General features: G+C 44.3%; 1 protein-coding gene across 4 annotated transcripts in view; it reads left to right on the top strand.

Moving 5' to 3' along the window:
* The window catches only part of LOC137524204 (uncharacterized), a 624050-nt gene that overhangs the window by 74377 nt on the left and 527453 nt on the right, over positions 1-22220 (top strand). For 3 of the 4 annotated variants that reach the window (XM_068243802.1, XM_068243801.1, XM_068243800.1), the window contains exons 4-5: positions 7165-7232; positions 19194-19234. In XM_068243802.1, the coding sequence (XP_068099903.1) occupies positions 7165-7232; positions 19194-19234 (109 nt within the window). The remainder of the gene's footprint in view (positions 1-7164; positions 7233-19193; positions 19235-22220) is intronic. The other variant, XM_068243803.1, reaches the window with a different exon arrangement.

Genomic DNA, 22220 nt, shown 5'->3' with positions numbered 1-22220 from the left:
TTTTGGGTCCGGATCTCCGGCCCACGCACCCGGACCGGAGCCGGACCTGAGCCTGACAGCACCATCCGGAACACAGAAACCAATGGGGAACGGAAGGCACAGAACACACTGCCTACAAAAACCTGACGTTCTACCCCACTTCCTAGGCGTATCCAAGCGGCCATTTCGGATGGGGACACATGGGCCAAGCATGTCTGGAGTGGAGCAGCAGTGACAGACGTGCTGGAGCTGTTTGGCAGAATGTCGGAGGTGGAGGTGAGGCCTGCAGCGGAGGAACCTCATTCTACAGGTGCACCGGGTGCACCTTCTGCTGACCCCAACATTTTTTTAATTGAAATTTAACTATTTTTTGCCCACGGGTCCGGATGGCAGCCTGATGCATGCCTGATACAAACGGTCCGGATCGGAACCGTACGGTTCTGATCAGGATCAGGTCAGGATCCGATCAGGATCCGGTCCGTTTACTTGCCAAAACGCAAGTGTGAACAGGGCCTTAACCACTTAAAGAAAACCTGAACTGAAAATTAAAAGTCAAAATAAGCATACACAAGTCATACTTACCTTCCATGTAGTCTACTCCTCAGTGTCTTTCTCCTGTCCCGCGTCCTGTTTGTTCACTGTGATCAAGGGAATTTTCCGTCCTCCATTTTGAAAATGGCCATTACCCCATAACAGCTTTCTAGTCAGCACACAATTAAACTGTAACATTGCCCACTTGAGCCATAGGGAAACATGGACATTACCTGGCACTTCAGTTTTCCTCTCAGCTATAACTGACAGCAACTGATATTTTACTGACAGCAACTGATATATTTCAGATCTGACAAAATATTGTCAGAACTGGAAGGGATAATTGTCAGAAGAAAATGGTGAGCTTCTGAGAGTAACTGATGGCAAGGTAACTATGTAATGTTCATTTGAAGTTACCTCATGTGTTTATTTTAAATATTTTTACTCAGTACAGGTTCTCTTTAAGGACTGCAGTCATAAAACCCCTTAAGGACCACAGCCTTTTTTTCCCATTCAGACAACTGCAGCTTTAATGGTTTATTGCTCGGTCATACAACCTACCACCTAAATGAATTTGACCTCCTTTTCTTGTCACTAATACAGCTTTCTTTTGGTGCTATTTGATTGCTGCTGCGAGTTTTACTTTTTATTATATTCATCAAAAAAGACATGAATTTTGTCAAAAAAATGACTTTTTTTACTTTCTGTGCTGACATTTTTCAAATAAAGTAAAATTTCCTATACATTTGAGCGCGAAAGTTATTCTGCTACATGTCTTTGATAAAAAAAAAACATTCAGTGTATATTTATTGGTTTGGGTAAAAGTTATAGCGTTTACAAACTATGGTGCCAAAAGTCAATTTTCCCATTTTGAAGCATCTCCGACTTTTCTGAGCACCTGTCATGTTTCATGAGGTGCTAAAATTCCAGGATAGTATAAATACCCCCCAAATGACCCCATTTTGGAAAGAAGACATCCCAAAGTATTCACTGAGAGGCATAGTGAGTTCATAGATGATTTTATTTTTTGTCACCAGTTAGCGGAAAATGACACTTTGTGACAAAAAAAAAGGGAAAAAAAAGTTTCCATTTCTTCTAACTTGCGACAAAAAAAAATGAAATCTGCCACGGACTCACTATGCTCCTCTCTGAATACCTTGAAGTGTCTACTTTCCAAAATGGGGTCATTTGTGGGGTGTGTTTACTGTCTTGGCATTTTGGGCTTACAGGGGTGCTAAATTGTAAGCACCCCTGTAAAGCCTAAAGGTGCTTATTGGACTTAGGGCCCCTTAGCGCAGTTAGGCTGCAAAAAAGCCTAACATGTGATATTGCCGTACTCAGGAGTATAGTATAATGTGTTTTGGGGTATGTGTAAAAATACACCCCAAAACACATTATACTACTTCTCCTGAGTATGGCGATACCACATGTGTGGCACTTTTTTGCACCCTAACTGCTATTTTTTGTCACAAGTAAGCGGAAATTGATTTTAATTGTTTTTTTTCACAAAGTGTCATTTTCCGCTAACTTGTGACAAAAAATAAAATCTTCTATGAACTCACCATATTCCTAACGGAATACCTTGGGGTGTCTTCTTTCTAAAATGGGGTCATTTGTGGGGTTCCTATACTGCCCTGGCATTTTAGGGGCCCTAAACCGTGAGGAGTAGTCTTGAACCCAAATGTCGCAAAATGACCTGTGAAATCCTAAAGGTACTCATTGGACTTTGGGCCCTTTAGCGCAGTTAGGCTGCAAAAAAGTGCCACACATGTGGTACTGCCGTGCTCAGAAGAAGTAGTATAATGTGTTTTGTGGTGTATTTTTACATATACCCATGCTGGGTGGGAGAAATATCTCTGTAAATGACATATATTAGATTTTTTTTACACACAATTGTCCATTTACAGAGAGATTACACCCCAAAACACATTATACTACTTCTCCTGAGTACGGCAATACCACATGTGTGACACTTTTTTGCAGCCTAGGTGCGCTAAGGGGCCCAACGTCCTATTCACAGGTCATTTTGAGGCATTTGTTTTCTAGACTACTCCTCACGGTTTAGGGACCCTAAAATGCCAGGGCAGTATAGGAACGCCACAAGTGACCCCATTTTAGAAAGAAGACACCCCAAGGTATTCCGTTAGGGGTATGGTGAGTTCATAGAAGATCTTATTTTTTGTCACAAGTTAGTGAAAAATGAAACTTTGTGAAAAAACAATAAAAATCAATTTCCGCTAACTTTTGACAAAAAATAAAATCTTCTATGAACGCTTCATTCACCTAACAGAATACCTTGGGGTGTCTTTTTTCTAAAAAGGGGTCACTTGTGGAGTTCCTATACTGCCCTGGCATTTTACGGGCCCAAAACCGTGAGTAGTCTGGAAACCAAATGTCTCAAAATGACTGTTCAGGGGTATAAGCATCTGCAAATTTTGATGGCAGGTGGTCTATGAGGGGGTGAATTTTGTGGAACCGGTCATAAGCAGGGTGGACTCTTACATGACAGGTTGTATTGGGCCTGATCTGATGGATAGGAGTGCTAGGGGGGTGACAGGAGGTGATTGATGGGTGTCTCAGGGGGTGGTTAGAGGGGTAAATAGATGCAATCAATGCACTGGGGAGGTGATCGGAAGGGGGTCTGAGGGGGATCTGAGGGTTTGGCCGAATGATCAGGAGCCCACAAGGGGCAAATTAGGGCCTGATTTGATGGGTAGGTGTGTTAGAGGGTGACAGGTGGTGACAGGAGGTGATTGATGGGTGTCTCAAGGTGTGATTAGTGGGGGGAATAGATGCAAGCAGTGCACTGGCGAGGTGATCAGGGCTGGGGTCTGAGGGCGTTCTGAGGGTGTGGGCGGGTGATTGGGTGCTGTAGGAGCAGGTAGGGGTCTAATCTGATGGGTAGCAGTGACAGGGGCTGATTGATGGGTGATCAGTGGGTGATTAGATGGCAGAACAGATGTAAACAATGCACTTTGGAGGTGATCTGAGGGTAGGTCTGGGGCAATCTGATGGTGTGGGTGGGTGATCAGATTTCCCGCAAGGGGCAGGTTAGGGGCTGATTGATGGGTGGCAGTGACAGGGGGTGATTGATGGGTGGCAGTGACAGGGGGTGATTGATGGGTGATTGACAGGTGATTGACAGGTGATCAGTGGGTTATTACAGGGAAGAACACATGTAAATAATGCACTGGCGAATTGATAAGGGGGGGGTCTGAGGGCAATCTGAGCGTGTGGGCGGGTGATTGGGTGCCCGCAAGGGGCAGATAGGGGTCAAATCTGATGGGTAGCAGTGACAGGGGGTGATTGATGGGTAATTAGTGGGTGTTTAGGGAAGAGAACAGATGTAAACACTGCACTTGGGAGGTGATCTGACGTCGGATCTGCGGGCGATCTATTGGTGTGGGCGAGTGATCAGATTGCCCGCAAGGGGCAGGTTAGGGGCTGATTGATGGGTGGCAGTGACAGGGGGTGATTGATGGGTGGCAGTGACAGGGGGTGATTGACAGGTGATCAGTGGGTTATTACAGGGAAGAACGGATGTAAATAATGCACTGGCGAATTGATAAGGGGGGGTCTGAGGGCAATCTGAGCGTGTGGGCGGGTGATTGGGTGCCCGCAAGGGGCAGATTAGGGTCTAATCTGATGGGTAACAGTGACAGGTGGTGATAAGGGGTGATTGATGAGTGATCGACAGGTGATTGACAGGTGATTGACAGGTGATCAGAGGGGATAGATGCATACAGTACACGGGGGGGGGGGGGGGGTCTGGGGAGAATCTGAGGTGTGGGGGGGTGATCAGGAGTACCCAGGGGGCAGTTTAGGGACTAAAAAAAATAGCGTTGACAGATAGTGACAGGGAGTGATTGATGGGTGATTAGGGTGGTGATTGTGTGCAAACAGTGGTCTGGGGGGTGGGCAGGGGGGGTCTGAGGGGTGCTGTGGGCGATCAGGGGGCAGGGGGGGGGGCAGATCAGTGTGTTTGGGCGCAGACTAGGGTGGCTGCAGCCTGCCCTGGTGGTCCCTCGGACACTGGGACCGCCAGGGCAGGAGGCAGCCTGTATAATACACTTTGTAAACATTACAAAGCGTATTATACGCTTCCTATCCGGCGATCGTCGGGTTAACAACCCGCCGGCGCTTCCGATTGGCCAGCGGGTTGACCTCGCGGGTGAGCGGAGCCTATTGCCGGAGGATGCGCGCGCATCCCAGCGCGCGATCCCCGGCAAAACAGTGCCCCAGGACCTGACGCCATTCTGCGTTACGTGGTCCTGGGGCTGCCACTTTGGAGGTCGGCAAGTGGTTAAGGGGCAAAAAGACTGTGGTCCTTAAGTGGTTAAGCTATCAGTAAGCAAGAAAATACTCAGAACAATTTTGATAGTACTTTTTCCCCTAGTGTTTGGTACTTTTCAATTGCAGAATGCAAAAGTTATTTTAAACAGAAGATGAAAACTTGTCTCCTAGTAAAAACTTTAGGAGAATAAGTGAATTGGATCAAGCCCAGTGAGTTTAAGTGGTTGGTCTGCAATGAGTATTTGTGTGAGAGTGTGCAAGGGTTTATGTAACGATTGTGGAATTCTCTCCGTGATCAGCGCACAAGACGTGCGCTGACACTGCGGAAATCCTCCACAAGCGTGTAATTTGAGGGAACCCAGCAAAAGGTGCAATGCACCTGTAGAGGGAAATTCCTGTCGGCAGGTGGAGCTGTGGAGTGCAGAGGAACAGCTCCTCTGCCCTGCCACAGACGCAAGACAGGAATTGCACGAAGGAAAGAAATGCAGGGCAAGATAGCCCTGAGGGAGAGAGAGCACAGGGACAGATTGTATGTGTGTGCACCAAACTAGTCGCCAACCCGCGACGGTGCATACACAACAGCAGATATGAAGTAGGAACGCAATCGCGAGAGAGGCGACTGCCAGAGGTGACACAAGGCTACAGCAAGGCAGAGCACGAGAGTAGCAAAGGCACAGCAAATCATACAATGAGAAGATAAGGAAAATAACAAACGCTAGCTAAACGCGAACACCGCACACATTCGCAACAGTGTACATGTTTATGCGCGGTCTCCGCGTGATAAGCACAACAGAGACAAGCACGCCTAACTAACCACCGACAGACAAACATGAAACAGTGGACGCGAGCGCTTGCTTAACGGTTACCTCACCGAGCCTCCAGCAAGCGTTCGTAGCAGACAAGACAGATACACGAAAACAGGAATAAGTGAGAGATAGGATCCACAGCACTAGCGCAAGAGGCTAGTGCGATCTAGGAAGACAGAACAGAAGGATCCACAGCACTAGCGCAAGGCGAGTGCGATCCAAGTACAGCAAGAGAGTAGCAGACCAGAAGGATCCACAGCACTAGCGCAATGCGAGTGCGATCCAAGTATAGAAAGAGAGATGGAGATCAGACGGATCCACAGCACTAGCGCAAGGCGAGTGCGATCCTGGCAAGACAGATCAGATGAGATAGCTGGTAGCAACCGCTGCTCCAGCTATACTCCAAGAACAAAGATCAGAACGACTTCCTGTCGACCACCGCTGGGACAGGACAATCGTAACAGACAAACAAAACAGATATGCAATCCTAACTGCACTAGGGAACCTGCCTAGTGCAGTCCCAGGAATTACTCTAAGCTAATCTTCAAACAAAGAGCAAGGCTGACACTCCAAGAGTGTTTCACAGGACTAACCCTTATGACCAGCCCAGATCTGTGATATCACATGGTATATATAGAACAAGCCTACAAAGGATGTGGCTAGGCAATCTGCATGACAAACGTATGCAAATTCCTTAGCAGCAAGCTGCCAAACTGACAAAAGGTCTCTCTTCCAGAGACCTGCAGAATGAAGACCTGAACAGTGGTCAAAAGGCTGCCTGCCTGCGCAGGCAGCCGAGCGGATCCTCACAGTTTAATTGACTTTGCTGTTTGGCCTCCTTTTGCATCTACAATTTATCGTACTTGAAGGGAATGTCCAGGCTATAGAAAAAAAAATCTGCTTACCCTGGTCTTCCTCGAATCCCTGGCAGCCTCTATGTCCCATGCCGCAGCTCCACTCTCAATGCAGTGCAGAGGTTGTCCTAGCGCCGCAGTCAATCAAGTCCACGTTGTCCGGGGTGTCCTGCGCAGGCCCAGCAGTTCTGTGGCTATGAAGTACACTCCAGACGACGTGGGCTTGCGTCTCCAAATGCAGTCCAAATGCAGGGAGTTCCTGACTTGTGAACGTCTGCCAATATGCCGCAATGTCGGGGACTTCCTGTACTGTGCCCATGCAGAGGAGGACACAAAGGGGCATAGAGGAGGACACAAGGAGGACAGAGGCGAACACATGGGGGACACAGGAGGACACGGGGAGACGCAAGGTACAAGGGGCATGAGGTATAAAGGGGGCATAATCCACAAAATGCCCCTTCGCCATGGGTGCACCAGGTTAATATATTTTTTCCCCTGGTTTTTGTCTTAACCTAAGTATTTTATTCTGGCAGAAATGTACTTTTTATTTGTGTTTTAATGTATTTAAATTGTACAATTTTTTCGCAGTAGTGGTCCTTTAAGTGTTTTATGTATATTGTTTATGAGATTATAAAGTCAACAAAACTACTTAAAAACGAAACAGTATGTTGTTCATCCTAACAAAATCTTTTACTATAAAGTCTCTGAAACATCTGAATCTGCTGAACCGTCAAACTATGTATCCGAATCAAGTAGGAATAAAACAGTGGTAAGTAAAATTTTAACCTTGCATGTCTGTTTGTTTGTTTGTTTGTTTTGTAATTATATTCCATTCAATGATACCAGTTCTATGTATAAGTACTGTATTTTTCGGACTATAAGACGCTCCGGACTATAAGACGCACCAAGATTTAGAGGACAAAAACCAAGGGAAAAAAAAATCTGGTGTGTCCATGGTGCAGGAGCAAGTTATGGACCTCCCCTCCATTATGTTCCCCTTGTGCCTTCCTTGTACCTCTTGTGTTCCCCCTGTATCCAGTGACTCCCTGTGTCCAGTGCCCTGTGTCCAGTGACTCCCTGTGTCCAGTGTCCTTGTGTGTCCAGTGTCTTGGTGTGTCCAGTGTCTTGGTGTGTCCAGTGTCCTCGTGTGTCCAGTGTCCTCGTGTGTCCAGTGTCCTCGTGTGTCCAGTGTCCTCGTGTGTCCAGTGTCCTCGTGTGTCCAGTGACCTCTTGTGTCCAGTGACCTCTTGTGTTCAGTGTCTTTGTGTGTCTAGTGACCTCTTTTGTCCAGTGTCCCCCTGTGTCCAGTGTCCCCCTGTGTCCAGTGTCCACCTGTGTCCAGTGTCCCCCTGTGTCCAGTGTCCCCCTGTGTCCAGTGTCCTCCTGTGTCCAGTGTCCTCCTGTGTCCAGTGACCCCCTGTGTCCAGTGACCCCCTGTGTCCAGTGACCCCTGTGTCCTCCTGTGTATAGTGACCCCTGTGTCCTCCTGTGTCCATCTGTGTCAAGTGACACCTGTGCCCAGTGACACCTGTGTCCAGTGACCCATGTGTCCAGTGACCCCTGTGTCCAGTGACCCCTGTGTGTAGTTATCCCTGTGTCCTCCTGTGTATAGTGACCCCTGTGTCCCGTGTCCAATGACTCCTGTGTCCTTCTGTGTCCAGTGACGACTGTGTCAAGTGACCCCTGTGTCAAGTGACCCCTGTGTCCAGTGACCCCTGTGTCCAGTGACCCCTGTGTCCTCCTGTGTCCAGTGACCCCTGTGTCCAGTGACCCCTGTGTCTCCCGTGTTTAGTGCCCCTTGGGTCCAGTGTCCCCCTATGTCCAGTGTTCCCCCCCTCCCCCTCCTCTTTCCCTGTGCTCTCCAATGTCCTGTTCCTATGGCCGGTGTTCTGACGTGATAACCTACACGTCGAATCTGTCCCCATGCACATAGTTACACAGCAGCCTGAGACGCTTCAGAAAAGTCAGAGTGCATTGAGCCCGAAGATATTTGTGAGGCAGAACAGCTCTGACACCTCACCTGGACCCACTGCAAAGCCGCTTTTTACATGTTCGCCGCTCCAGCTCAAAGTTCCCAGCACTGTCCTGCCTGCACGCGAAATGAAGAGGCGCAAGAAATGAATCCCACATTTACAATGCCAACGTACAACTACCAATCAGGCGGGGGGCGCTGCCCCAGACCGCCTATCACAGCGCTCACTGCTCACTACCATTCAGGCGCAGATGCCGTTCAGTGATTGGCCACAATGGTCCCTCCCGCGAGACCATCGCTGCCTGTAATAAAACGAGCAGGAAGCAGTGAGCGCTGTGATAGGCGGTCTGGGGCAGCGCCCCCTGCCTGATTGGTAGTTGTACTGCGTATACGTCGGCATTGTAAATATGTGATTGGTTGCTTGCGCCTCTTCATTTTGCGTGCAGGCAGGACAGTGCGGGGAACTTTGAGCTGGAGCGGCGAACATGTGAAAAACGGCTTTGCAGTGGGTCCAGGTGAGGTGTCAGAGCTGTTCTGCCTCACAAATATCTGCGGGCTCAATGCACTCGGAGTTTTCTGAAGCGTCTCAGGCTGCAGTGTGAATGTCTGTCTGTGCAGATTCGCCCGCATTGGGCTTCCTGGTTCTCCTCCGCACCGCATACTGAGACATGGTATGCTGCGAGGAGCCTGCGGGCACATTCACACTTGGTGCATTCGGACTATAAGACGCAGGGACTTTTTCTCCCCACTTTTAGGGGAGAAAAAGTGCGTCTTATAGTCCGAAAAATACGGTAAGTGCCTTGTGTGATGTTACTTATTATACATGGCTGATGTTTACCCTTCTATAGAATGTTTTTCTTTCTTCAGAGCCATTACTATTATTATTATTATTTTTAGTAATAAGATTTTATTTGAATTTTCAATAATAAAAACCGTAGGGACGGTGAATGAAGTAAAATAGAAAATTTGGTTGCAAAGTGTGGCAAGTAGTTAAACATCATAAATGTCACAAGCATCATTGAGATAGATACAATATGAAATCTCCATAGCAACTTGTGTTAGCTCTTAGTTACTTAGTAAGGAAAAAGTGGGAGGTAAAAAGGATTGGGTGGGTATGGGAGTAGAGGGGAGAGAGTGTACAAAGTGTGGTGGCTAGAGTGGGGTAGGGGAGACCAAGGGAGTGGTAATAATAGTAAAACAAAACATCAGTCCATAGCCATTATTAACAGGCAAAAAAGGACTTGGTAGCTGCTGGAATTTGCTTAAAGGGAACCAGAGATGAAGCACCCTCATGTATTTTACCGTATATATCAGTGGGTACATTAGAGAAAACACCTACCCTGCTCTCTGTTTCATTCTGCACTGCTCAGCCTGCTTGTTAGCAGCCCTGATAAAATCCCCCACTGAGCATTCAGTCTGGCTTTGCTCAGGAATATTTATAGCTCAGTCTGTGTTCTCTCATGTCTTTTCAAGCCCAAGCCTGCCCCCTGCTGGCTCTGCTCAGGATTCATTATATCCCAAATACCTTTTTGAGGATAGCCCAAACAACATTCCACAGATTCATATGGAAAGGGAAACTCCTGAGAATCAAAAGACAGATTCTATATAGACCTAAACAAATGAGAGGACTAGCAGTGCCAGACATCAGGAAAAATTATTGTGCTGCTGTAATAACTAGGCTATTAGACTGGTACAGACACTCTAACACCAAACAATGCATCAGTGTTGAACAGACTTTCTTGAGTTGCCCACTGCTCAACCTGCCATGGTTTTCTCCCTCTTCACAACCAAGCTGGACTGACAGCCTTGATACAAAACACACTGAAAGTGTTCGCCACCCTAAGAACACAGGAGGACATTTTGCCATGACTGCCCCCTCATTCCAGTCCTTAAAGGGGTTCTTCCGTGAATGAGGAAAAAAATAAAAAGTGGTTTATGCATAAACTATTAAACATCCTTCTAAAATAATGTAAAATGTTTTTTTTAAAAAATGAATGGTTTCATCAATACAACATGTAATGTAAACAGTGACGGATGATGGCTGGGAGGCTAATCCATTTGTTAGGGGTGGTTTTTTTTTTACTTTCTTTTCACAACCATAACTCCTGCCTAAGTAGTTTTCAGTGGTATAACCCACTTCTAGCAGGAATCACCGTTATAGCCCTAACAGCTGAGCTCTGCTGAGCTGCTGAATATGTGTTTACATTGTTGCTAGGCAACCAGAGGCCGCGCAGAGACTCGTTTGTGAAAAGAGTCATAAGCTGCTGGGAGAATCAGTCCCATCTACACCATATGATTCTTTGTCAGATTTGATTCAATTTGATTAATTGATTTGATTCATACATACATGTCCGATTCATGATTCAATTTGATTCAAATCAAATCGGACATGTCAGATTGAATCAAATCAAATCAATGAATCAAATCAAATTGAATCGAATCTGACAAAGAATCATATGGTGTAGATAGGACTGATTCATTCTTCCAGCATCTTATGACTCTTTTTTCACAAACGAGTCTCTGCACAGCCTCTGGTTGCCTAGCAACAATGTAAACACATATTCAGCAGCTCAGCAGAGCTCAGCTGTTAGGGCTATAACCGTGATTCCTGCTAGAAGTGGGTTATACCACTGAAAACTGCTTAGGCAGGAGTTATGGTTGTGAAAAGAAGGTAAAAAAAACCCACCCCTAACAAATGGATTAGCCTCCCAGCCATCATCCGTCACTGTTTACATTACATGTTGTATTGATGAAACCATTCATTTTTTTAAAAAAAAACTTTTTACACTATTTTAGAAGGATGTTTAATAGTTTACGCATAAACTACTTTTTATTTTTTTCCTCAGTCACGGAAGAACCCCTTTAACAATCCAAAATTGAAAAAGAGAATTATTAGGTGAAACTGGCATACTCACTGTGAACAAACTTGGGGAACAGAATAGATGGCTCATCCTGGCAGAATTACGGACAAGAACGGGTAATTCTCAGACTGGTGGGGCCCCTCTCCATTCCATTCTCTCCTTCACAAGCTAGGGGTGTGTGCAAGCAGCCTGAGACAATTGTCTAGCTTTGAGCGGGTTTGCCCTATTACTTACTCCCTCCTTATAACCCAGCCCCTAGACTCACTCAATTACTTTACAAATGGAAGAATGACCTACAGTGTAAATTAACTAATGCCCAGAAAACCAGTATGTGCATTTTCATCTTCAAGACCTCCATTGCTGTCAGATCACAAGAAATAAATGATAAAATACTATTGAGGTGGTACTATACACCCCAGAGACTTAACCAAATTTTCCCCAATAGATATCCTAATTGCTGGAGGTGTCATTCCACTTCGGGGCTCACTGCTACACGTCCTTTTGGATTGCCTAGTGATTAAAACTTTCTGGCAGACTATAGACAATCTAAAAAAAGAAGTTACTTCTAGAGAAGTCACCTTCAAACCACAGGCAGGCTTGCACATGGGCAGTAGCCTGGGCCGACTTTGGATATGGCAGGAAAAGGCCAAGCACAATGGTGTCCAGCTATTGCTTATATGCAAGCCATTGACAAGGTCTTCTCGATGGTGCTTTGGGGGACACAGTGCTGGATCAGCCTTGTGGAAAAGGACTTTCTGGAAATTGTAAAGATATGTTAAATTACACTTACTATATACAGTACTCTTTACTATAAATATACCGAATGTACCTGTCAGGATCCCTCCTGTAGTGTGTTCTGTCCGTTGCAGTGGAGCTGCAAATGGGCAGTTCTGGCTTATCTGCTTGCATTCGGTTGTGTATTCGCTCTAAATCTCTTTGTCATTTGCAATCGCTCTGCAGTTCAGGGCAGCTCAGGATGCTGTCATCATTCCACCAATTGCTTGCTACAGCTGAGCTGCGGCCAGATTGCTTAGGATTTCCTGCATGCATGTTTTTGCATAATACTGCATGTACTTCTTTTTTTTTTTTAAACAAACTTTATTTGGAATTTTCTTTGACCAAGCAATGCTGAGATCATTTTACAGAAAAGCAGAGGTTACAAATTTCCAATGGGGAATACAGGGTAGCATAATCTCTCTTCCATATTATAAAGACATAGTACACATGATGCAAAAAGGAAATATGTTGACTTATCATTTTGTGCTACATCCCTTTTGGTTGGAACACCGTTAGCATTCTGGTCAAACTTTTCAACCCCCTTCCCTCCCTACCCTCCCCCCTCCCGTCATCTCCGAGTTTCATGTTGAATGGTAGAGTTATTCTTATGTCACCTCTAATCTCCCCAATGTACCCATTAATTGTTCTGTTAAGTACCACTTAGTATCTTTGAAAGGAGATACAATCTCGTTTAATTCTTTCTTGGTGAAGGATTTCAATATAAACTGTCTCCACGTTTTGAAGAAAGATTTTGTTTTTTTATCTTTATGCATCAGAGCATCCAGCCGATTTATTCTGAATAAATGAATAAGTTCCTCCTTAACATCCCACACTGTGGGAACACTAGGATAGATCCATTTATTAAGAATCGCCTTTCGGGCAGCCATTAATATTAAATGTGCTAATGTTGACATATGAACCTGGGGAGTCGAGGAACCTCCCGAGGAGGAGGATTGAGGTGGAATATAGTGAAATAGCATCAGAAGAGGATCCATGTCTGGTTTGGTTCTACAAATTGTGTCCATATAAGTTACTACTTTCCTCCAAAAGGTTGAAATTGCTGGGCATGTCCATAAGCAATGGAACAAATCCGCCTCTGGAAAGGTACATTTAGGGCATATCGGGGAATAATGAGGAGGAGGAACTTTGTATTTTATATTGAACGCATAAATGGCTCTATGAATAAGTTTTAATTGTGATTCTCTCCATTGTTCCCCTAAGATCAATTTATAGGCCACCCGGTATCCCTCCAAAATTTTTTTCCCAATATCCTCTCCCGGAATGTCCCTCGACCACTTTACCAAGTTATTAATAGCTCTATTAGCAATGCGGATCTGCTGTAAATTTAATTGTATCGCTGATAAAGATATCCTAGAAGTTTGCGGGGAAAGGAATTTATCAAGATCATTTAGGGAATAGATCAGTGGCGATTTACCTCCCTCACCTCGGACATATGACTGAAGCTGCCCGTAGTATAGGAAATGGTGTTTGGGAATATTATATTTTGAGCGGATCTCAGAGAAGGACATCAATCTATTTTTTCTCAGGGCAATGATGTTTCCGAGTCTTTTTATCCCTTTTTCTTGCCAACCCAAGAAGCCTCCATGTGCAATACTAGCCTGGAACCCAGGGAGGCCCCATAGAGGCATATATTTTGACACACGGTAGGGAACCCGGAATAATTTACAAATTTCTTTCCAAGCTATTACTGTATCTCTGATTGTTCTACTTGGTTTGATTTTAGGGGGTAAATTTCTTAATGAGGTATGTATCAGTCCTGCCAAGTCCCAGGGTTCCGCAAAGGATGATTCAAGAGTATAATTTGAGTAGAAACTAGTGCCATTTATCCAATCCCTTATATTTCGAGTTAAACAAGCTAGATTGTACCAGCGAATATTTGGGATAGCTAGTCCTCCCCACTCTTTTGGGAGATGGAGCTTGGGTAGTGCAATCCTGATCTTTCTGCGTTTCCAAAGAAAATTTGAAAAGGCTCTATTAAGAGTTTGTACGTCTAAGTGCTTCAGTAATAGAGGTAATGTTTGTAAAGGATAAAGGAGCCTTCCGAAGCTGACTGATTTTATAAGTGCCGCTCTGCCCATAAGATTTATAGGTAATGTTTCCCAATTTAGCAACTGTCTTTTAATGTCCGAGATGAGGGGTTGGTAATTTAGCGCATAAAGTTGGCTAATATCTTTATGGAACTTTATTCCCAGGTAAGTTACTTGAGTGCAAACCCTTACTGGTATTTGGGATTTGTCAAATAGAGGCGCTGATGGAGATAGGAACATGAGTTCACTCTTTGCAATATTTATTTTAAAGCCACTATAATCTCCAAACTCCTGTATCACATTAAGTACCCGGGGTAATTGGGTCCTAGGGTCATTCATGAATATGAGTACGTCGTCCGCAAACAGGGCCTGTGTCACCTTGACCCCCCCAATATCTATTCCTTCATTTTCTATTGCTAATGACCTAGCCATTGGCTCTAGTGCCAAGTTAAATAGTAAAGGTGACAAAGGACACCCTTGACGAGCCCCCTTTTCCAAGGTTATAGTGTTAGATAGAAAGCCTGGGGTGTATATCCTAGCTCCCGGGGCTGTGTGCATTGCCTTGATCAATTTGCGTATTGGCCCGTTAAAGCCCATTTTGTCCAGTACCAGATTCAGCCACCCCCAATCTACATTGTCAAAGGCCTTCTCGGCATCTATTAAAAGAATTGCGCTATTTTTACATGATTTGGGATAGGCCTTTACATAATCCTGTACCAGCAAAAGTTTGCGTATGTTGGCTGCTGCCGAACGATTCCGAATGAAGCCTACTTGGTTTGGGTCAATTAACCTAGGTAAGATATTTGCGAGCCGATCTGCTACAGTCTTAGAAAGTAGCTTTAAATCTTGGTTAATCAAAGAAATTGGTCGATAAGAGCTTGGTAGTGTGGGATCCTTTCCTGATTTAAGGAGGAGTTTTATATAGGCCACATTTGCAAAATTTGGATATTTTCCTTCTTTCAATATTTTATCAAATAAGGATTTTAGGTATGGGGTCAGTTCTAGACGTAGAAGTTTATAAAATTCGGGGGTAAACCCGTCTGGGCCTGGGGATTTCCTGTTTTTTAGTTGCTTTATGGCATCACTAATCTCCCCCTCTGAAATTGGAGCATTCAAATCAGCCAATTCATCCTCGGTAAGTATAGGAAGTGGAGTTTTAGCTAAAAGGGCTGATCTTTTGTCTATTGGACCGCCGCTTATCGAGTTCGTGTATAGGGCTTTATAGAAATCACAGAAACAAGAATTAATTTCCTTAGGGTTGTTTGTAATCTGGCCTGAAGGGGAGCGCAGTGATGCAATTACGGTTGATTGAAATGGAGGTTTTGCTAATTTTGACAGGAGAGTACTCATTTTGTTACCGAATTTATAGTAATATAAGTCTTTGTATGATTTTACGTACATTTCCCTACTCTTAAAGTTTGCATCTGAAATGGATTTAGCTTTCAGCCACCTCATCCTGAGTTCTGGAGTGGGGTTATCTAGGTATGCCTTATGTGCTTGACGTAATTCCTCCAGGGTTTTGGAATATGTTTCATGGGATTGCTTACGTTTTCCTGCAATGTAGCTAATGATTTTACCCCTAATAGTAGGTTTAGCTGCTTCCCAAAATAGAAAAATATCCTTGATGTGTTCTTTATTTTCCTCTTTGTATTCCCACCACCAATTAAGTAAGAGTTGAGAAAACCCCTCATCTTCATATAAATAGGAGGGGAATTTCCAGATTATATCTGTCCCTCTAGGAATTGTTGGGGAATATTCAATTAGGATCGGTGCGTGATCGGATATAACAAGATCAGAGATAGTGGTCTTGACAACTTGCGGCATGGCCTGTGGGGAAATAAGGAAGTAATCTAATCTCGTCCAGACATTATGTGGTGCTGAGTGAAAAGTAAACTCCTCTCCGTCAGGATGAAGCAGCCTCCAGCCATCCTTTAAAGTGGATGATTGTAAATATTCTTGGAATAGCGCTGACTTAGAGAGTGTTAGGGGGCTAGGATGAAGTTTAGAGGACCTATCCTCCCGAGTGTTGGCAAGTGCGTTAAAATCGCCTCCCTGTATTATCTTTGCTGGGCCTGGGGATAGTGTAGCTGACAGTAGGGAGGTAAAAAAGGATTTGTCTTCCCCGGTTGGTGCATAAACATTAAATAGTGTAATTGTTTCCCCTGCCAAATTGAGCTGTAGCTTTACCCAACGGCCTTGTTCGTCTGAAGTTACATTTGAAACTTCCCCTTGTAAATTTTTGTGCAGCAAGATAAGGACCCCAGCTTTTCGACCCTTCGCTGACGACCCATATACCTGACCCACCCATGACTTCCTCATGAATTTGAACTGTTCAGGAGACAGGTGGCTCTCCTGTAGAAAGGCCACATCTGTCTTTAACTTCTTTAAATGACGTAGTACTATAGATCGCTTACCTGGGGAACGAAGCCCCTTCACATTCCAGGAGGTTATACACAAAGACATTTCAACCTAGAGTTATCCCTTAATTTGCAATAGTCAAATATTTGAGGTGATTTTATACAATGAAAATCGAAGATGAACACTAACCCATTTTCTACCCCCAAGATCTCTCCCTTTCTCTTCTGTATCTCTAGACCCTTAAGGGGTCTATTGTTTTGTCTTTTAAAAAGAACTGAGCCGCAACACACAGAAAGCACAATAAAGAAAAAAACATAACAGCAAATATAACACATGCTCGTGACTTCACTTTTTCCCCGGATGACGTCCTCCCCTCATAGCTCCAAATCCGGGACCCCCCCTCTGAAGGCTTTTAATTGGTCTTAACATAAAAGAAACATCCTGCAAGAAAAGGTTAAACAAAACAGAGGTCTTCTATCTAAAATAGCTTGTTTCCTCTTCATCTGAAATGACTGTACTACTTATGTTTCTATTTCTTGTGCAATAGCACCACCCGCTGCCCGACTTGTGTATAGGCCACCCATTTCAAAGATTTTAACCAGCACTTGTATCAGAGTTATCGTTCAGAAAGGACATTGCTTCAGCTGGCGTTGTAAATGTATGCGTGGTGTTCGTATCATCAGTGACCCGCAGAGTGGCCGGGTATTGTAGTGCAAATTTCCAATTCTTTTCCACGCATTTTGCACATGCTGGGTTAAATAACTGGCGCTTTTTGGAGACCTCAACAGAGAAATCATTAAAGAGACGTATTTTGGCCCCTTGATATTCAATCGGGTGGCCTTGATCACGGAAGGCACGCAAAAGATCAGTTTTTTCCGCAAAGTCTAAGTACCTGGCCAGAACTAATCGAGGGGGGCGTTTATCCGTGTCCACTCGTGGGGGCCCAACTCTATGAGCACGCTCGACTTTCAGCGGCCTTTTAAATCCCAGCGCTTTTGGTATTGTGGTCATGCATAGTTCGCGCAAAGCGGTAGATGCTATGCTCTCTGGCAGACCCACCACTCTTAAGTTATTTCGCCGTGAGCGATTTTCAAGATCTTGCAATTTGTCGCGAAAGTGCTTATTTTCCTCGAGCAGTTTAGTATAATTCTTGCCCTCTTTAGCTCCCTCGTCTTCTATGGCCTGAATTCTATGTTCCGCCTGGTCCAGTCTTCTGCTGTGAGTTTGGAGCTTACTGCGTATGTCCTGCAGTGATTTATCTAAAGTGGCCTGCAATGTGACCTGCAACTCTGGAGCAAGTTGCCTAGCCACCTCTGTTGCCAGTCTCTTATAGTCTATGGCCAGCCCTCCACCCTCACTTGTCTGCTGGGGAGAGGGCACATCGTCTGCCTCCCAGTGCGCCGCCCGCTGCGGAGAGGTTTCCCACTCTGGAGACTGGTTCTGTGTCTCGTGTGCTGGGGATGTCTCGGCGGCCATCTTGCCTTTCTCCTCCTCCGTGTGCTGGGTCTTGCGTGGTGCCGACCGCAGCAGATAGCGGTCCATCGGCAGGGGGATTTATGGCAGGGGTGTCGGGGCTTTGACCTTTGCCTCTAGCGGGCAGAGCGGCGGTACCTTGTTAGGTGTGCAGCCTTTGGGGGATGTCTCGGTATACGGAGCTTCTTGCTCACGCTCCCATCACCCGGGCGCCGGAACCGGAAGTCCTCTGCATGTACTTCTTATGGGAGTCCTTTGCATTCACAGTCAGCTAGCCTATCAGACCAGTTCAGGATTTAGTAATTGCCATTCAGCTGTGTGGGAGTTTGCATGTCTGCATCCATTGGCTGATGTCCACATAAAGTCTGCCTCCCATTTCAGACTGTGCCCGACATAGCGGTCAGTACGCTGGTCTGCTGGGCACTTTGTCACTCTGTAATAGATCTGTTATTGTAGTTCAATGTGACCTTATTACTTGTGCTTTAGCTAGTTCTTGATAAATATATATGCAGACTTCCTATTATATATTTATCTGTTAGTTTAGCCGTTTATTTTTCTGTATTATTGTTTATTGCCTTGTGTTCTTCCCTAATGGACGTTCGCTGCATCTGCGGTGGGTCAGTGAAGTCCACTATCCTGATAGCTTGGATTCTGCCATCACCACGTTGGTGACTGGTAGTATTCCTGCTACTCTAGTTTCTGGGAACTTAACTATAGGCTGTGGTATCTTTTAGTTACGTTCTTTCCTGTAGTCTTGCCTGTGTGGATGCTTGCTGGTGACTGTTGTTAGCTTGCTTGCTCTGCTTCTGTGGATGTGACTGTGAGCTGCGGTTGCTACTAGTTACGCTCCACTCTATAGTCCTGTCTTGGCGCTTAGTCTTGCAAGCGTTCCGTATGTCTTTCTTGTATCTGTTTTATTACTTAGCCAGAATCTCAGACGGCATCCGCCCTGGGCAACAGTCAGTCAGTAAGTCTGTCTGTTCATTCGTTCTTTGTCTGATTACTCAGACCATAGGCAGCGCAACATTGCACTGCGCTGCCATTGTTTTTTATTTGTAGCAATATCGGAAGCCCAGAGCTGCAGTTGCTCAGGGCAACCTGTGTAGCCTCTTCCATTAGTCAGCTACTAGCCTTGTTGCTCTGGGTGGTCAGAAAGTTTACCCCCAGGCATTACAGTACCCTTGTAAATTGTTTATAGACATTTTTAGGTGTGCTGTATAATATATTTTATTTTTTTAAAGGAAAAGAGGAAAAGGACCCGTAAAGAAATAAAGAAAGCAAGGTAAGATTTTTTTTTTTGTTCTAAAAGTTGTTTATTTTACACTTTTTAAACAATTTAAGTTCTTATGAGGGCAGAAGATACATAAGGCATTTATAATTACACAAATCCACTTACATTAGTTAGCAGTCTTTAACCACTTCGCATTCCGGGTTTTTTTTTCCCCTTTAAGATTCCTGATAATTTTGTCATTTTAGCTGTCACTATTGATACACCAATAACTTTTTGATTACTGATGTCATTAAGGTCATACACATGTTGATTTTTTTCAAGACAATTTAGGCTTTCTTTGGGTAATATTTGTTTTTAAGAATTGTTTAACTTTATGGGCATTTTATATTGAAAAAAAAAAAGATGTAAGTACAGGAAATACACATTTTTTAATTTTTTCATATTTCACCCTTCACAAATTCTACATGACAAGTGCCACAGTTATAAAACATCTCAAAACAGGTTACTTGTCTTTTTCCGGTTAAATTGATACCCTACATGCCATATTTCATCACCAGTTGGGAATGTTGTATACCATTATCGCCAGCTTGTGCACTGTAGCGATTGGATCAGATTGCTATGGCGCACAGTTTGGGGACCCCAGTGCTGTACAAATACATTGCTAGGCAACAGCACAGTGATGCATGTGTACAGTGTTGGGTCCCGGAGCTGTCGCCCCTATCGATCACGTTGCGACCACTACGCACGCCAGCCATTACAGGTGTCTACTAATATTAGGGCTCTGAGGAAGCTGCACAATCGGCGAATCGCGATAGCGGAGGTAAACCTACACAGGGGACTGCTTCCCCAAGGGATTCTTACACATATGTACTTATGGTGACACTTCCGTTCATCACTTATTTTCCATTCCCTGGTACTGTGCTTTGGGATCTTTTTTATCCCCACTGGGGTTCATCTTGTTCTACAGCTTGTGCACTTTACGTTCCCATTCTTTTTCACTCACTTTCCTACTGCTTCTTCATATTTATTGTTGGGTTGTTTTATATATTTATATATATATAATTGTATGCATTGCTTTCTTATGGTTGTCGTATTGAAGGTTGTATGGTCACCTTGTTTCATTTATGCACCTTACGCCCTTTGGGGACCCCCTGTATACCTATACTATATATTTTTGTGATACTCAATTATTTATGTGCTTACCTCCATAACAAATTGATTTCAATTGATTGTTCAATATAGATGGATTTATTTTGTGCCTATATTAGTCTGGTGCGGTATTTTTGAGGTATACTTGAATTGGTAGAATATTAGGGCTAAGGACGTGAATTTAACTGCAGGTACTGTACGTGAATTTCACATCCGGGAATCTACAGGGGGGCCAATTCATAAGTGGTTAAGAAAATGTTAAATATTTAAAGGACCATAATGATTAAAAAATAGAATGTATATTCACACATACTTATAAGATGTACATTTTTGTGTAGTGGATGTATCGTAGTCTAGGGCCAATTTAGGGGGATGCCAAACAACTTACCTGTATGTTTTGGGGTTTGGGAGGAAACAAGAGTGCCTGGAGGAAACCATGCAGACACAGGGAGAACATACAAACTCCGTGCAGGTAGTGCCCTGGATGGGATATGAACCGCGGACCCAGCGCTGCAAGGTGAGAGTGATAACCACTACTCCACCGTGCTGCCCATTGACCTGAGCACAGAACTTCCTCTCTGCTCTAAAAGATAAACAGCAGCATAATAACCTTTAAAGAAAAACATTTCTTTGTTGCAACTTAAAAAACTCCTACAATAAACCTGCAGTGTTTACTTCCTGGACATTCCTGGGAGGACAGGAAGGGTTCATCTTCAGTGTTAACATATTAGCACAGAACAACAGCACAGTGAGGCACAGTTCAGACACAGCTGACAGCCCTGATTTATACTTGCTGATAAGGGGTTATTAGACAGGCTGTTCACTATAAACACACACAGTAAATTTCTCAGGAGCTATATGTGTTTTCACTTTCTGCTTTGCAAGAGTTTAGGTCTGCTTTAAGTACCGTAGTTGTTTACAGAGTCAGATTTTGATCAAGCCGTTTTCTATTAACCCTTTCCCTGCCAGTCGATTTGTCCTAAATGCGAACATCTACTGCCAAGCAGTTTTTAGACTTTTTGCACTCATTAGGTCTACTTAGGATTTTTGACAAGAAAATCTACACAAAATAGGACATATGGGGCTTGATGCATTAAGCTGCACTGCTAAAGCAGCACAGCTTAATGTGATAGAGCACTTGTTAAACAGAAGAGCGGCCACGACGCAAGCCTTACATAGCAGCGCGCGTAACTTTAAATGCAGGTGGTCCTGTGAAGTATCGCGAACGCAATGCTTCACTAATGGCTGCTACTATGTTAATTAACACAGTTACAGTAATTAGGTAAGTAAAGTTACACATGTTGCTATGTAAGCAACACGCGTAACTAAAAAGAAACGCTCCTTACATAGCAGTGAGAGCTGCTATGTAAGGCTTGCGTCGTGGCCGCTCTTCTGTTTAACAAGCGCTCTTTCACATTAACCAGTGCAGCTTAATAAATCAATCCCATTACAGGTAGTCCCCGGTTAACGAACGAGATAAGGACTGTAGGTTCGTTCTTAACCTGAATCTGTTCTTAAGTCGGAACATTGTGCTATCTCTGTCCCCTGTACCTCCTCTGTGCCCCCCCTGTGCCTCCAGTGTCCCCCTCTGGGTCACCTCTGCCCTCTGTACCTGCTTATACAAGTTTAAAAGCCATTTTTTCTTTGAATTTTTTAATATCGATTTTCTCAAAAACTACAAGTCCAATTTGAATTTTTTTTGGGCTTGTTCCCATGGAAACACTGAATCCATGCCATTTGTATCGGCAGGGCGTTCGTAAGTTGGGGACTACCTATATATATTGTTTTTTTGTAATGAATTGAGCTTGAACACTGAAACAACATTTTGAGCTTTTTCTGGAGATATAACAACACTTTTGGGTGATATAAGATATGTATAGGTAGCCAG

This window comes from Hyperolius riggenbachi, chromosome 7 (genome assembly GCF_040937935.1).
Source record: "Hyperolius riggenbachi isolate aHypRig1 chromosome 7, aHypRig1.pri, whole genome shotgun sequence".
NCBI lineage: Eukaryota > Metazoa > Chordata > Amphibia > Anura > Hyperoliidae > Hyperolius > Hyperolius riggenbachi.
The sequence above is the reverse complement of the archived record's forward strand: the minus strand, read 5'-3'. Positions and strand labels throughout refer to the sequence as shown.